At 33.7% G+C, this 13,245-nt stretch overlaps 7 protein-coding genes across 7 annotated transcripts; 4 read left to right on the top strand and 3 right to left on the bottom strand. All coding sequences in view use genetic code 12, as the record gives it.

Annotated features, from left to right (window-relative positions):
* Nucleotides 1–417: 417 nt before the first annotated feature.
* Nucleotides 418–792, top strand: RJT21DRAFT_113528 (uncharacterized protein; the record flags this gene model as incomplete). The annotated part of the gene is made up of 1 exon (XM_064880172.1): nucleotides 418–792. The coding sequence occupies one exon, from the start codon at nucleotides 418–420 to the stop codon at nucleotides 790–792; it is 375 nt and encodes a 124-aa protein (XP_064740383.1).
* A 108-nt stretch (nucleotides 793–900) lies between these two features.
* On the bottom strand, nucleotides 901–3,738 carry RIM8 (Rim8p; the record flags this gene model as incomplete). The annotated part of the gene is made up of 1 exon (XM_064880171.1): nucleotides 901–3,738. The coding sequence occupies one exon, from the start codon at nucleotides 3,736–3,738 to the stop codon at nucleotides 901–903; it is 2,838 nt and encodes a 945-aa protein (XP_064740382.1).
* Nucleotides 3,739–5,045: 1,307 nt separating this feature from the next.
* RJT21DRAFT_113526 (uncharacterized protein) lies at nucleotides 5,046–5,369 on the top strand (the record flags this gene model as incomplete). The annotated part of the gene is made up of 1 exon (XM_064880170.1): nucleotides 5,046–5,369. The coding sequence occupies one exon, from the start codon at nucleotides 5,046–5,048 to the stop codon at nucleotides 5,367–5,369; it is 324 nt and encodes a 107-aa protein (XP_064740381.1).
* A 555-nt stretch (nucleotides 5,370–5,924) lies between these two features.
* RJT21DRAFT_119798 (uncharacterized protein) lies at nucleotides 5,925–7,590 on the bottom strand. Its single transcript, XM_064881534.1, has one exon. It carries the CDS (start codon nucleotides 7,548–7,550, stop codon nucleotides 6,201–6,203), a length of 1,350 nt encoding a protein of 449 aa, XP_064740380.1. The 5' UTR covers nucleotides 7,551–7,590; the 3' UTR covers nucleotides 5,925–6,200.
* A 697-nt stretch (nucleotides 7,591–8,287) lies between these two features.
* On the top strand, nucleotides 8,288–10,518 carry LEU4 (2-isopropylmalate synthase). The gene has a single exon (XM_064881533.1). The coding sequence runs from the start codon at nucleotides 8,382–8,384 to the stop codon at nucleotides 10,170–10,172; it is 1,791 nt and encodes a 596-aa protein (XP_064740379.1). The 5' UTR covers nucleotides 8,288–8,381; the 3' UTR covers nucleotides 10,173–10,518.
* RPL16A (60S ribosomal protein uL13) lies at nucleotides 10,411–11,453 on the top strand. Its single transcript, XM_064884055.1, has one exon. The coding sequence runs from the start codon at nucleotides 10,648–10,650 to the stop codon at nucleotides 11,248–11,250; it is 603 nt and encodes a 200-aa protein (XP_064740378.1). The 5' UTR covers nucleotides 10,411–10,647; the 3' UTR covers nucleotides 11,251–11,453.
* Nucleotides 11,454–11,940: 487 nt separating this feature from the next.
* RJT21DRAFT_113522 (uncharacterized protein) lies at nucleotides 11,941–12,936 on the bottom strand (the record flags this gene model as incomplete). Its single annotated transcript, XM_064880169.1, has 1 exon — nucleotides 11,941–12,936. The coding sequence occupies one exon, from the start codon at nucleotides 12,934–12,936 to the stop codon at nucleotides 11,941–11,943; it is 996 nt and encodes a 331-aa protein (XP_064740377.1).
* Between the last annotated feature and the right edge of the window lie 309 nt (nucleotides 12,937–13,245).

Genomic DNA, 13,245 nt, shown 5'->3' with positions numbered 1-13,245 from the left:
TGTACTATACTACAATCTACTGTACCATTCTAAAATCTACTGTACCGTTCTATCATCTATTGTACTGTTCTTAATCTACTATGCTCTACTACTAGTCTGTACTCTACTACTATACTGTACTTCACTACTATACTTCACTCTACTTCACTCTACAGTACTCTACAGTAACTAACCTGCTGTATCCGGATCTTGCAGTCCACTCACCTGCATCTTTTTTTTGCAGTAAGTTGCAATTGACGATACCCGCAAAACCGGCCCATTCGTCAGGACGATTTAGGTATACGACCAACCGGAATTCAAACCGTAACCTCACATACACAGTAATTATTAGCGATTGGCAGCCAACTTACAACTTACACCTCATAACAATTAATTCTCATAGTCATCAATTAACTTACTACCACTACATTAACCATTATGAACAGATTAAACGATAAGATAAGTCAATTACGAGAGATCGCCGAATCAAACCAATCGTCCTATTACGAATTACAACAGGTATGGACAGCTAAGACGCATGAAACCACCGAGAGAGAATATACCATTAAGGCGTTACAAACTCAGAATCAATTCTTACAACGGCGATTTGATCAACTTCAGAATACTGCAAATGATGCTAAACAACAATTGGCTCATGATTCTGATAGAATTGATTTGAATGAAGCTCGGATTAGTGAATTAACTAAGAAGATAGAATCTATTGAACAGGAGTATGATGAACTTCAGCTTAAGTATATACAAGTTGAAGAAGAATTAAGAGCCATCCATCAAGTCTTAGATGGAGCCGTTTAGGTGATGATAATAAATTGAATACTTTAAAGTGTGTATGTATATTGGGTACGTACTAACTACTGTATATATAATACTAATATAATTCATCTTGTAGTTTGACTAAATCAATTACGGTTCGCTAGTACCGGTACTAACGTGACTTTGATTATTATTATTATTATTACTACTACTATTGTTCTCCACAATGAGTCGATCATTATTGACTGAATCATAATTGGGTACATAGTCTATATTACTGTATTGATCATCATTAGGTATAGTGGCCGTAGGATCATGATATAAATCATCATTAATAGATCCTGTATCATGAGCCGCGGTGGCGGCAGAAACTACAGCCAGAACTCTTGTATTATTCAAAAGACTCTCATCACTACGAGTCAAAGTGGCTGCCAGATCCTGATATGAAAAGAATTGGAATTGTTGTTGTTCGGGGAATGGAACATTCTCTTCAGTCTGACTTTCACTATGACCAGTCTGAGTGGTTGCTATACCCACAGACGAATTTCCTTCAGTATCAACTCGACTCGTATCATCACCATCTTCTTCAACTTCTTCCTCTTCTAATGGAGGAGCTGATGGTAACAAACTTGATTCATGAGCCCTTATTCTTTCCTTATCAGACATACTCAACTGTTGATTAGCAAATGCACCTGTAGTTTGAGGTAAATCATTATAATTCGGTATAGTATTGAAATTGAAATTAGCATTAGCATTAGCATTAGCATCAGCATCATTTTCGAAATATGGTGGAGATTGAAAGTTATTGATGGCTACTGCTTCAGGAATTGGATTGATATAGTTTGATTGAGATCCAGTCAGAGGTTGAAGTAAGGTGGATGCTGAAGTAGATGTACTTGCACTTGTACTTGTTTGAGTTCCAGGGAACATAGATGATGAACTTCTGGTTGATGGAGCCAATTGAATATTAATATTTTGAGGATATAATGAGTTAGTGTTGGGAGATGGTGATGAACTAGACATGGCAGGTGGAGAACTATTGGAGATTGATGATGATGATCTTCGAGATACACTATTGAATGAATCAATTACATTGGATTCATCAAGAGATGTCAGACGATGAGTTCCAATAACAACTTCAGTAGTTAATTGAAGAAATTTCTTCAGACGTTTAAACTTATCAGTATTTATAAATCCTGACCGTTCTTTATGATGTTGAGATGATAAAGAAGCTGAAGCATGAAAATTAAATTTGAATGATGAATCAGAATTCCCAAGAATACTATGAGGACCTCCTCCTGTACCAGAAGTTCCATTTAATCCTGAAATTGATATAGATGAATTATTATTAACTACATTATTATCACCTCCATTGCCTTCACCAGCTGGTGAATGTCTTTCAGTACCTGCTCCTTCATTCTCTAATGAAAGTGATTTACCTGATAAATTAATTAGTACTTCTATAAAATATTGGAATGACACTAATGGACATCCCACAATACTGGGGAAAGAATCAGCTGGAACTCTAACACTGGTATTAATTTCGGACAGGAAAGTTAATGGATCCACATAGAGAGGGATTATCAGTTGTTGAAGATCTTTTCGGAATGATTCATAGAATCCTTCATCTCCATTATCTAATCGACATACTCTAACAAATGTTATTATGATTCCATTAAGATCTTGTACTTTCTTAAGGTGATTAATTGATAACTTTATCGGTATCAATTCTCCTCGAAGATATCCACGTTGAGGTACTTCTAATGATACTTTAATGGTATCAGGTTTATGAAAGCTGTTTAGTGTATTGATTGTATTTGTAGTGGCCATTCCAGATGGTGAATTACTATTGTTATTATTATTGTTGCTATTATTGTTATTATTGCTGATGCTATTGGTATTGTTAATGCTATTATTGTTATTGTTAATGCTATTGCTATTCTGTAAACCAGTACTGTTACCATTAGTTACCGTCGATTGAGAAGTGGTTGATGAAGATACATTGATATTGTTACTGGCATCATTTGAATCGGAATTGTTGGAAGAAAACGTACTGAATGTATTAATGGTAGATGTAGATGATTGAGTTCGTGATAGTTTCTTAGCACCAATTGATCGAGGATCTCGTAATATTAATCGTTTTGGTTTAGGAGCTGGTAAGGATGTTACATCGAGGGGATTTACGATATTAATGATCTTTTCTGAAGTGTATGTTGGATTATGCAAGATTTTCAAATTCTTTGTTTTGGATATTAGATTATTAGGAGAATTACTGGAATTAGAATTATGATCAGGAGGAGTATTTGATGATGAATTAGGAGTATTTGGATTAGACATTGTCATTGATGGATTAGAACTAATTGAAGTTAATGGAGGAGTTAAGATTTGATTGGAATAATTAGATAAATTACCAATTGAAGTACGTAATACATAAGTTATAGATCCCTTACCGAAATCTATTGAAGTGAATATTCTTTTATTAGGTAATTTTACAATGAATGGGAATACATGTTCACCTTTTGATAAACCATTATTAAAATCAGACGAATTGTCTGAAGGACTTGAAGTATTTCCACCATAAATTCTAATGGTATGATCAAATAATGTATGCTTTATTGGTCTTAATTTAGAATGTGATAAATTTAATTTAACATATCCAACTAATGATAATGTAATGACAATATCTACAAGATTCTTCTTAGATATAAGGATTATTTGTCCAGGAACTTCATCACCTGGTAACCAAGTTTTATGAGGTTGATCTAATTGAATATAAAATTCATCAACAGAATTAAAATCAATCTTTAGATTGGATGAAAAGGATGTAAACGGATTATTGTCGGATGATCCATTACTATTACCATTGCCATTACTATTACTATTACCATTACCATTACCATTACCATTACCATTGCCATTACCATTGCCATTACTATTAGACTGTAGGAATTTAGCAGTAGGTATTATCTTTGATACTGCACGCCTCATGGTGAACCATTAGTAAACTTATATGATACAAAATACAGATACTGAGACAGATCCTGCAAAACAGATTTCAAGAATGGTTGGCCCCTTCAACTTATGGCTCCGTGACTATGGTGATAGGTCGTGATGATAGGTTCGACCTAAGTAACTCTGATAATGGGCCTAAAGTTAAAGCTAAAAGCTTCAGACAGAAACTTGGTGTTAGGCCAAAGGGAAAAAAGACTGACTGACGATTTAACGAGCTGACAGAGATATTAAAATTGTCTACTGACAGTTTTGTCTATATTGAGTAAGTGGTAGTGTACTTAGTTAAGTGTGATGATGGTAAATGACTGATAATTCAGTTATTGATGTTGACTTATCGATGTTTTTGTCAATAATGACAAATCTGTATATTTTTATAAAAGCTCAACCACTAGGCAGGCAGACAGACAAAAAAGCTGTGTGTGCAAAGATGGGTTAAGTGCAGGTTTGTGCCGTAAAGGTAGCTGTCGCAATTAAGAGAGATATTATTAAAAGTAAGCGCAAAGCGAAGTTAAAAAGTAAAATGAGCTGTTGTGCATACAGGCTAATGAATTGTTTTTTTTTTTTTTGGGGACTTTTTTTGGTCGATTGTTCCTATAATTTTGGTAGTAAAATAATAATTTATTTTTGTGCGGGAAGTCAACTATATTTGAATTAGGAAATATCTTGAACCTTAACTAATGTCATCGTTATGGTAATGAAAAGGGTTTTAGACGAGGGGAGTATAGTTAAAAGGCAATTGACAATTGATAATTACTAATTGACAATTGGGAAAATACACGAACAAATTGCATGTTAGTGACAGATGACTATGGAGATATGCTCGCCATAAAGTTCTTATTTCTGTCGGAACTCAAGTAGGTAGCCGCCTCGTTAGGGGATTAACAAAGAGAAAACTGTAACAAATCCTGCAAATCCAGAACGACAACATTAAATATCAATATCAATATCAATATCAAAATCGTCACATTCATTGTCCTTGTATCTAATTATAGAAATATTTGTTTAACCTAACCAAGGGCTTCTGTTCCAGACATATGTTCCACTTCGTCTCGTACATTTATCTTTCATACTACAATGGTTATGGATCGATTGTAATATGATTATAATTTGGAGAGATTCCAGATATATGTATTATAACAATAGAAAGTATAAGGTGATGCAATGCGCGTCTGGAGAAGTCCCCGAATAAATGCAAACGAGAGTTTTACATTAATTACATTCTATTAATTTTAATTTATCGCGACATAGCCACTTGTTTGTGATAAAAATAGCATTATTTGACAATGTTAGTAATTGAAATACCCCAGCTAACACAACAAGAAAAGTTCACTTTTGAAGTGTACGTACAGTTCGTCGTTTGTGTATGTTTGACACATTCGAAAGCGTTGTTAGCCAGATTCTACCGATACCAAGACATATTATTTCTTGTTGATCTTATTCTAATTATTCTCCTGTATATTTTAACCTTAGTTGTTTACTATTTAAAGATCTTTATTGTTAATGTTAATGTCATTCAGGGTTGGTCTAGTATTCTGTCTATCTTCCTTAATTACAATAATGTCTGCTTTTTTCAATTATATAAACTATTTCAGTGCATCATATTTTGAAATATTATAATGCACTCTACTAAATCGGAATTGGTTATATCGGATCGTGCCAAACCGATGTATCCTTTTGCATAGTATTTCAGTTACCGTTTTCGGTAGATGGATACTCCCGGCAAGTGGGCTTGGTAAAAATTTTGAATAAGCCTACTTCAAAATTCAAGTTCGCTTTGTTACTTCTGACATTAATCCCTTATTTTCTCCTCTTCTTAAATGTCTGTAATATCATATGACGTCCATATGATTTTAAAAGTCTATAAGGCCCTTAATTGCATGTTTCATCATATTGTTTTGTCTTTCCTTCTCCTTTACTTCGAGGTTGTAACCTTGTTAGATTAGAGTTAGTTTCCTCAATTAAGGTTTTATTTTTGTACGCTTTTATTATTGGCTTATTTTACATTAGATAATTTAAAATTGTCTGCATAATTCTAGACCAACAAAAAAAATTTAGTACTACGGGCGCGCAAAGTTCATTCCCCGTTGAATATAAGCGCAATATAATATCAAAATAGAAATGAAATTAAAAATTTCAATTTACAAACTCGTTCGAGCACTTACTTTAAACTGAAAAATGTGTATTAATAACGAAAGTATTGTCTTTTTGTTATACCACTACTGTACAATCTATATTAGAATTATTATAGAAAAATTTGGCCCTGGTTGTTTTTTTCGCAGTTGTCTCTTTTAAATAAAAATGAAAAAATATTTGCAACTACTCAACTCAAAGCAATATGTCTGATTAATTGGAATTGTTTTCTCTGTGTCTCCTTTATCAGATCACAGGTATTTACAAATATGCAACGAAAATTATAAAAAGGTTTGATCCCTTATTGTTTAATCAAAAGTCTTTTTGGTACCTTTGAATCCAGTTGATGCAGGAGCTGGTCTTGGAGAGAATGATCTTTCTCTGCCACCTTGGAATCCACCTCTGTTACCACCTTGGAATCCACCTCTGTTACCACCTTGGAAGCCTCCTCTGTTTCCACCTTGGAATCCACCTCTGTTACCACCGGTGTTTTCCTTTGGAGTTGAGAAATCTAATCTACATGGTCTACCATCAATGAGTTCACCATTTAAGGCTTCTAATGCTGCTTTAGCTTCATCAACACTTGAGAATTGAACATAACCGAAACCCTTTGGTTGTTGAGTATCTGGATGAGTTGGAACACGACATGAAATAACACTACCATATTCACCAAAGATTTCAAATAAGCTGTCTCTTTGAGCATTGAAAGATAAGTTACCAATGAATAAAGTATCAGATGGAGCAGATGGAGTATCTCCATATTGTTTAGCTCTATCGTTACTCTTTGATGCATGAGGCTTACCAGTAGATAAATCTAAATTAATTGGTCTACCGTCAATTTCTCTACCTTGATATTCTTGTAATGCCTTTTCAGCAGCAGATTTACTGTCGAAATCAACGTAACCATAACCTCTAGATTTTCCAGTAGCTCTTTCCATCATAACTCTAGCACCAATAACACCTCCTAATGGTTCGAATTCTCTCTTTAACCAATCATCGTCAATGTTCCATGATAATCTACCAACGAATAAAGTAGCTGGTTCTTCATCAGTTCTAGCCTTCTTAACTGGTTCTTCTTCAGCTTCTTCTTCTGCTTTACGCTTATTGGATGTCTTTTCTTCTTTTTCTTCTTCTTCTTCTTCTTCATCAGAGGAAGATTCATCGTCTGAGTCTGAATCGGAATCAGAGCTAGAGTCGGAGTCAGAGTCAGAGCTATCAGCCTTAGTTTCCTTCTTGGTTTCTTTCTTTTCTTCTTCTTCGTCAGAAGAATCAGAATCAGAGTCAGAGTCAGAAGAATCGGAATCAGATCCAGATTCAGAGTCGGATGATTCTTCCTTCTTTTCAACCTTCTTTTCAACCTTCTTTACTTCTTCTTCTTCATCAGATGAAGATTCATCGTCAGATTCGGATTCAGAACTAGAACCAGATTCTGAATCGGAGGATTCTTCCTTCTTTTCTTTCTTCTCTACCTTTTCTTCTTCAGATTCTGAGTCAGAAGAATCATCAGAAGATGAGCTTTCTTCATCTGAAGATGATTCTGATGAGCTGGATTCTTCAGAAGAGGAAGATTCTTCCTTCTTAGCTTCTACTTTCTTGGATTTAGCACTTTCCTTCTTGGTAACCTTCTTGGTCACTTGCTTTGATGATGATTTAGCCATTGTGAATACCTCCTTTCTTTGCTGAATTGATTGCGTTCCTAAAGCTGTATTTGAAATATTTCACTAAATAATTTTTTTTCATTTTTTATCTTAGTCTTGCGATGCAATTCTGTATGTAAGGAATTTTTTTTTTGGTTTCTTTTTGTAACTTTTCTGGAGTAAAAGATCCACACTTCAATACATTAACATTTAATTGCAAAGTCACGGGACTTAAGCCATACTCTGAACCTTTATCTGACTACTAACTAGAAGAAACAAAGACAGCGTCTCTAATAATTTTATTACAAGCCTAATTCACGCCATTTGCAAACTGATACAGTGTAATATAATGTGTATATTGCGAGAAGTTTCACTTCAAGGTTAACAATATTATTTATTGGAAAGAATTTTGCCAAAAAAGAGATGCAATGTTTCGTGAAATAATTATAATTCTTCAAAAAGTGACAATTTCTTTAAATGTCACCTTATTACATAAGTTCTATGGCATTACCTCTAACTTTACAATAAGCATTGTATAATGATTTTGGTTGTAATTCAATTATCTTTTTGAAGTTAATAGTTTAAAGCTGCAAACCGAAATAGGAAGCGGAGTTAAAATCCATCACGTGTGTAGATTTTACAAAATTTCGTCTTTCCCCTCTCAGGTGATTAACTATGACGCAAAAGCAATGACGGTCCTTCACCGGTCCTGCGTAGGATTGACTGATTTGGTGAAATATTTCAACTGCTGAATTTCCAATAATTACTTATATACTGTCATAAAATCTCCATTTGAATATTATTGGATAATAATAGATTAATAGACTTATATCACTATTTTTAACACTAATCATGTTTAAACCTAGTTTTAGAGTTTTCCAGAAGGTGGTTTCTCTGGGTAGAATACCACCTGTCAAGTTAGCATATAAGAATATGTTAAAAGATCCATCCACCAAATACGCTGCATTCAAAGGTGTCAAATTACCAAACAGAGTGTGGCCCAACAAATCGATCGAAAAAGCACCTAGATGGTTGTCTACTGATTTAAGAGATGGTAACCAATCATTACCTGATCCTATGTCTGTTGAAGAGAAGAAAGAATATTTCCATAAGTTGATTGAAATTGGGTTTAAGGAAATTGAAGTTTCTTTCCCATCTGCTTCACAAACAGATTTTGATTTCACTAGATATGCTGTTGAACATGCTCCAGAAGATGTGTCTATTCAAGTTTTAACTCAATCCAGAGAACCATTAATTAGGAGAACCGTAGAATCTGTTAAGGGTGCTAAAAAGGCAACTATCCATACTTACTTAGCCACCTCAGATGTTTTCCGTGATGTCGTATTCAATATGTCTCAAGATGATGCTATAGCTAAAGCTATAGAAACAACTAAATTAGTCAAATCATTAACTAAAGATGATCCATCTATGCAAGAAACTGAATGGACCTTAGAATTCTCACCAGAATGTTTTTCAGACACTCCAACTGAGTTTGCAGTTAAAATCTGTGAAGCTGTTAAGAAAGTTTGGGAACCTACTAAAGAAACTCCTTTGATTTTCAATTTACCTGCTACGGTTGAAGTTGCATCTCCAAATGTATATGCTGATCAAATTGAATACTTCTGTAATCACATTAGTGAACGTGAAAAAGTCTGTGTTTCAGTTCATTGTCATAATGATCGTGGTTGTGGTGTTGCTGCCACTGAATTGGGTTTATTGGCTGGTGCTGATAGAGTTGAAGGGTGTCTTTTTGGAAATGGTGAAAGAACTGGTAATGTTGACTTAGTCACTGTTGCCCTTAATATGTATACAAATGGTGTTTCGCCAGAATTGGATTTCTCAGAAATTGAAAGTATCATTGAAATTAGTGAAAGATGTAATAAGATTCCTGTTCATGACAGAGCTCCATATGGAGGTTCATTGGTTGTATGTGCATTCAGTGGTTCTCATCAAGATGCAATCAAAAAGGGATTTGCTAAGCAAGATGAAAGATTAGCCAAAGGTGACAACATATGGGCCATACCTTATTTGCCTTTAGATCCAAAGGACATTGGTAGATCATATGAAGCTGTTATAAGAGTCAACTCTCAATCCGGTAAGGGTGGTGCTGCTTGGGTGATCTTAAGAAGTCTTGGATTAGATTTACCAAGACAATTACAAGTAGCTTTCTCCAGCACAGTTCAAGATCGTGCTGATTCATTAGGTCGTGAATTGAAATCAGAAGAAATAACCACTTTATTCAAGTCTAAATATTGTATTACTTCACCAATCTCATTAAAAGATTTTGAAGTTACTAAAAACAAAATCAATAATGATCGTGAAATATATGCTGTCTTAAATAATGCTAATGGTGAAACCATAAATATCAAGGGTCAAGGTAATGGTCCAATTTCTTCATTCATTGATGCTATTTCTAAGGAATTTGGTGTTTTATTTGAAGTCATCAACTATACTGAACATAGTTTAGGTAGTGGTACACAAGGTCAAGCTGCAACTTATATAGAGTTAGGTTATGTCAATTCACACGGACAAAATGTCAGAAGATGGGGTTGCGGTATAGATTCAGATGTTTCAGAAGCTTCAATTGAAGCTATTCTTACTGTTGTTAACTCATTGATTGAGGAACAAGAAATCAAATTATAGAATTGTTAAGCATAGGGAATTTAAAAGTAGTTTATGATTGATTTTTATTTAAACATGACTGTATATGTATGAATAAATATGTATACTATAAAAGTAATTTATATTGTAATACCAAGTTTTTTGCAACTGGATGTTATCTTATCGCTATTCATCATTAGGGTTGAAGCCCTAGTCAAATAAACACACGTGCATAAAAGTTTATCTGCAGTATTATGGTTAAATATATAGGTCGTGGTTGGGCCCAAAAAATGAAAAAAGTACAGTCTACAGTTCTCTAGCAGACATTTGTCGCACTAAAATTAATGTATGTACTCATAGTTAAAAAATGTCTCCATAGTAAAAATCATCAAGTTTCTCACACCGTCGCAGGAAAAGGGAAAAATTTCACTACAGTAAAAAAATTGTTTTCAATAAATAAATTTCTTTATACCTTTTTCCTTTTGAGTAGGTAATCAATAACCAAACATATTTCAAGATGTCTACCTTTGAACCAGTTGTTGTCATTGACGGTAAGGGTCATTTATTAGGTCGTTTAGCCTCTATTGTTGCCAAACAATTATTAAATGGTCAAAAAGTTGTTGTTGTCAGAGCTGAAGAATTAAACATCAGTGGAGAATTTTTCAGAAACAAATTAAAGTTCCATGACTACTTAAGAAAATCCACCAGATACAACAAGACTCGTGGTCCATTCCATTTCAGAGCCCCATCTAGAATCTTCTACAAGGCCTTAAGAGGTATGATCCCTCACAAGACTGCCAGAGGTAAGGCTGCTTTAGAAAGACTTAAGGTTTTCGAAGGTGTTCCACCACCATACGACAAAAAGAAGAGAGTTGTCGTTCCTCAAGCTTTAAGAGTCCTCAGATTGAAACAAGGTAGAAAATTCACCACTGTTGGTAAATTATCTTCTGCTGTCGGTTGGAAATACGAATCTGTTGTTGACAAATTAGAAGAAAAGAGAAAATTACAATCTGCTGAATACTACGCCAAGAAGAAGGCTTTAACCAAGAAAGTCAATGCTGCTAAGGCTTCCACTGCTGAATCTGATGCTGCTAAACAATTAGCTTCTTTCGGTTATTAAATTCTCCCATTCTAATCAACCCAACAGATATTTGATAGTGAATTAATTTTTTTTTGAAATCAACTTGAATTGATTTGAATTTATTATTGTTAACATTTTCCTAACCACATCCAATTTCATATATTTGGAAAAAACAACTATTAATCAATTCGGGTCATTACAAACTTTCAGAGAACGTTTATCATCTAAATAAAATCTATCCCATCATAAAGATCTTAAAGATCAATCATTTTGTTATAATATAAGACTAACGAAATACGTCTGCAATCACACAACTTACCCTTCCATTCATAACAACTAACTCATCCAACCCTTTTCATATATATTATTAATCTTTTTTACATATATATAAATAAATTTTAAAATACGATACGGTTATAAATTGTCCTTGTAGTTTTGTATAGAGATGAAGAAAAGTTTTTCTCTTTTGTCGCAAAAAAACAGACAATTTGATTTGTGCGACATAAAATTGCGACAATCGAGAAACATTCAATTGCGGGATCTAAGATACAAAAAAGAAATATCACACGTTATTATTTATTACGTACATAGTATAAACTGGAGTTTTATATGTATGTCTAAAAATATTATGGTACAAGTATGCCATTCGTAATCATTACTCATTAGCTCATTGGTAAACAAGCTAACAAGCCATTTGTTTGAGCTTGCTTATAGATGGAGATCAGTTCATCATTGTCTATGAGAAAAGAATCTCTTGAGTGATCTCCTTAATTTTCCATTGGACGAAACAGAACTATTAGATTTAAGTTTCAGTAAACTTGTAGACTCTTGAGATGAAGTAGTTGATGTAGATGAATTATTTGAATGCATGGTAGTCGTACTAACCCAACCTTTTTGTGATGAACCTGTCTCGCTACTTGATGAATTCATCTTAGTCGCTTCAAGAGAACCAAGAGTCTTCTGGTTGTTACTCAGTCTGGATTTTTTAAGCATATTCAAGAATGACTTTGTAGAATGAGAATGATTGATATTGATGTCCAATGATTCACATAAATAATTATTAATATTGAAATATCTGTAAATACTTGGTGGTGAATCTTTACCCGAAGGAGTAATATTTAGTAAAAAGGTACTAAACTGTGTAATATTTAATTTAGTTATATACACTATGTTGATCTTAGCATGAGCGAACTTGAAACATTTACCAAGGTGAAGTAAAGAAAAATGATTGATGTAAGCGACAGAATCCAATTCAGGAAAAATGGTTCTTTGATTGTAGTATAAATAAATGAGAAGATGATTAATTGTGAGATCGTCAATCGAAGTTAATTGAAAACCATTATGTTGATGCAAGAAAGTGTTAATTAAATTCAAAACTGATGATAATTTGACAGGGATTTGATTTTGTTCATGATATAAGAGGCATATCTCTATATCCTTCTGATGTTGAACTTGTTGTAAATGTTGAGATTGCTGATTTAAGGTATCAGATAATCTTGATTGTAGGAAAGTTTGAATTAACTGTTGATGGAATTGTTGTTGATCATAATAATTATTACTGTTGAGCACTGAAGACAACGTAGTACCATTTTTATAAATGCTATTGGAGTTAGTTGTATTAAAGCTATTAAAGCATGGTGAATTTGGAATATTAAGTGTTACTGCTGAATCGCAGGGAGATAATAGTATGGGTGTATTAGGATCTTGAACAAGTACAGTAGTCATAGCAATAAAAAAAAACGCGATATAAGATTAGGGATCGGATCGATTAACCAGTAATGATCTGAGATTCACGGTGCTGATTTTTATGAGGAACGTTGAATAGTCAAAGGTAAAGAGGAGAAGCAAAAATAGAAGAAGAAGAATAATTACAAAAGGAACTACATTTAATATATATAAGTTAATTGTGTGATATCTGTTCCAAATTGCCTTGGTGGAGATTCTATAATTTTAGTATATTTAGATTCCAGTCGATACATACATAATTACTCCTATTTTCCCGTTCCGTTGTTAAGCTAATTAATCCATAAATTG

This window comes from Scheffersomyces amazonensis (genome assembly GCF_036850825.1).
Source record: "Scheffersomyces amazonensis strain UFMG-HMD-26.3 chromosome Unknown RJT21scaffold_2, whole genome shotgun sequence".
Lineage (NCBI taxonomy): Eukaryota > Fungi > Ascomycota > Pichiomycetes > Serinales > Debaryomycetaceae > Scheffersomyces > Scheffersomyces amazonensis.
This window is presented reverse-complemented; position numbering and strand designations above follow the sequence as displayed.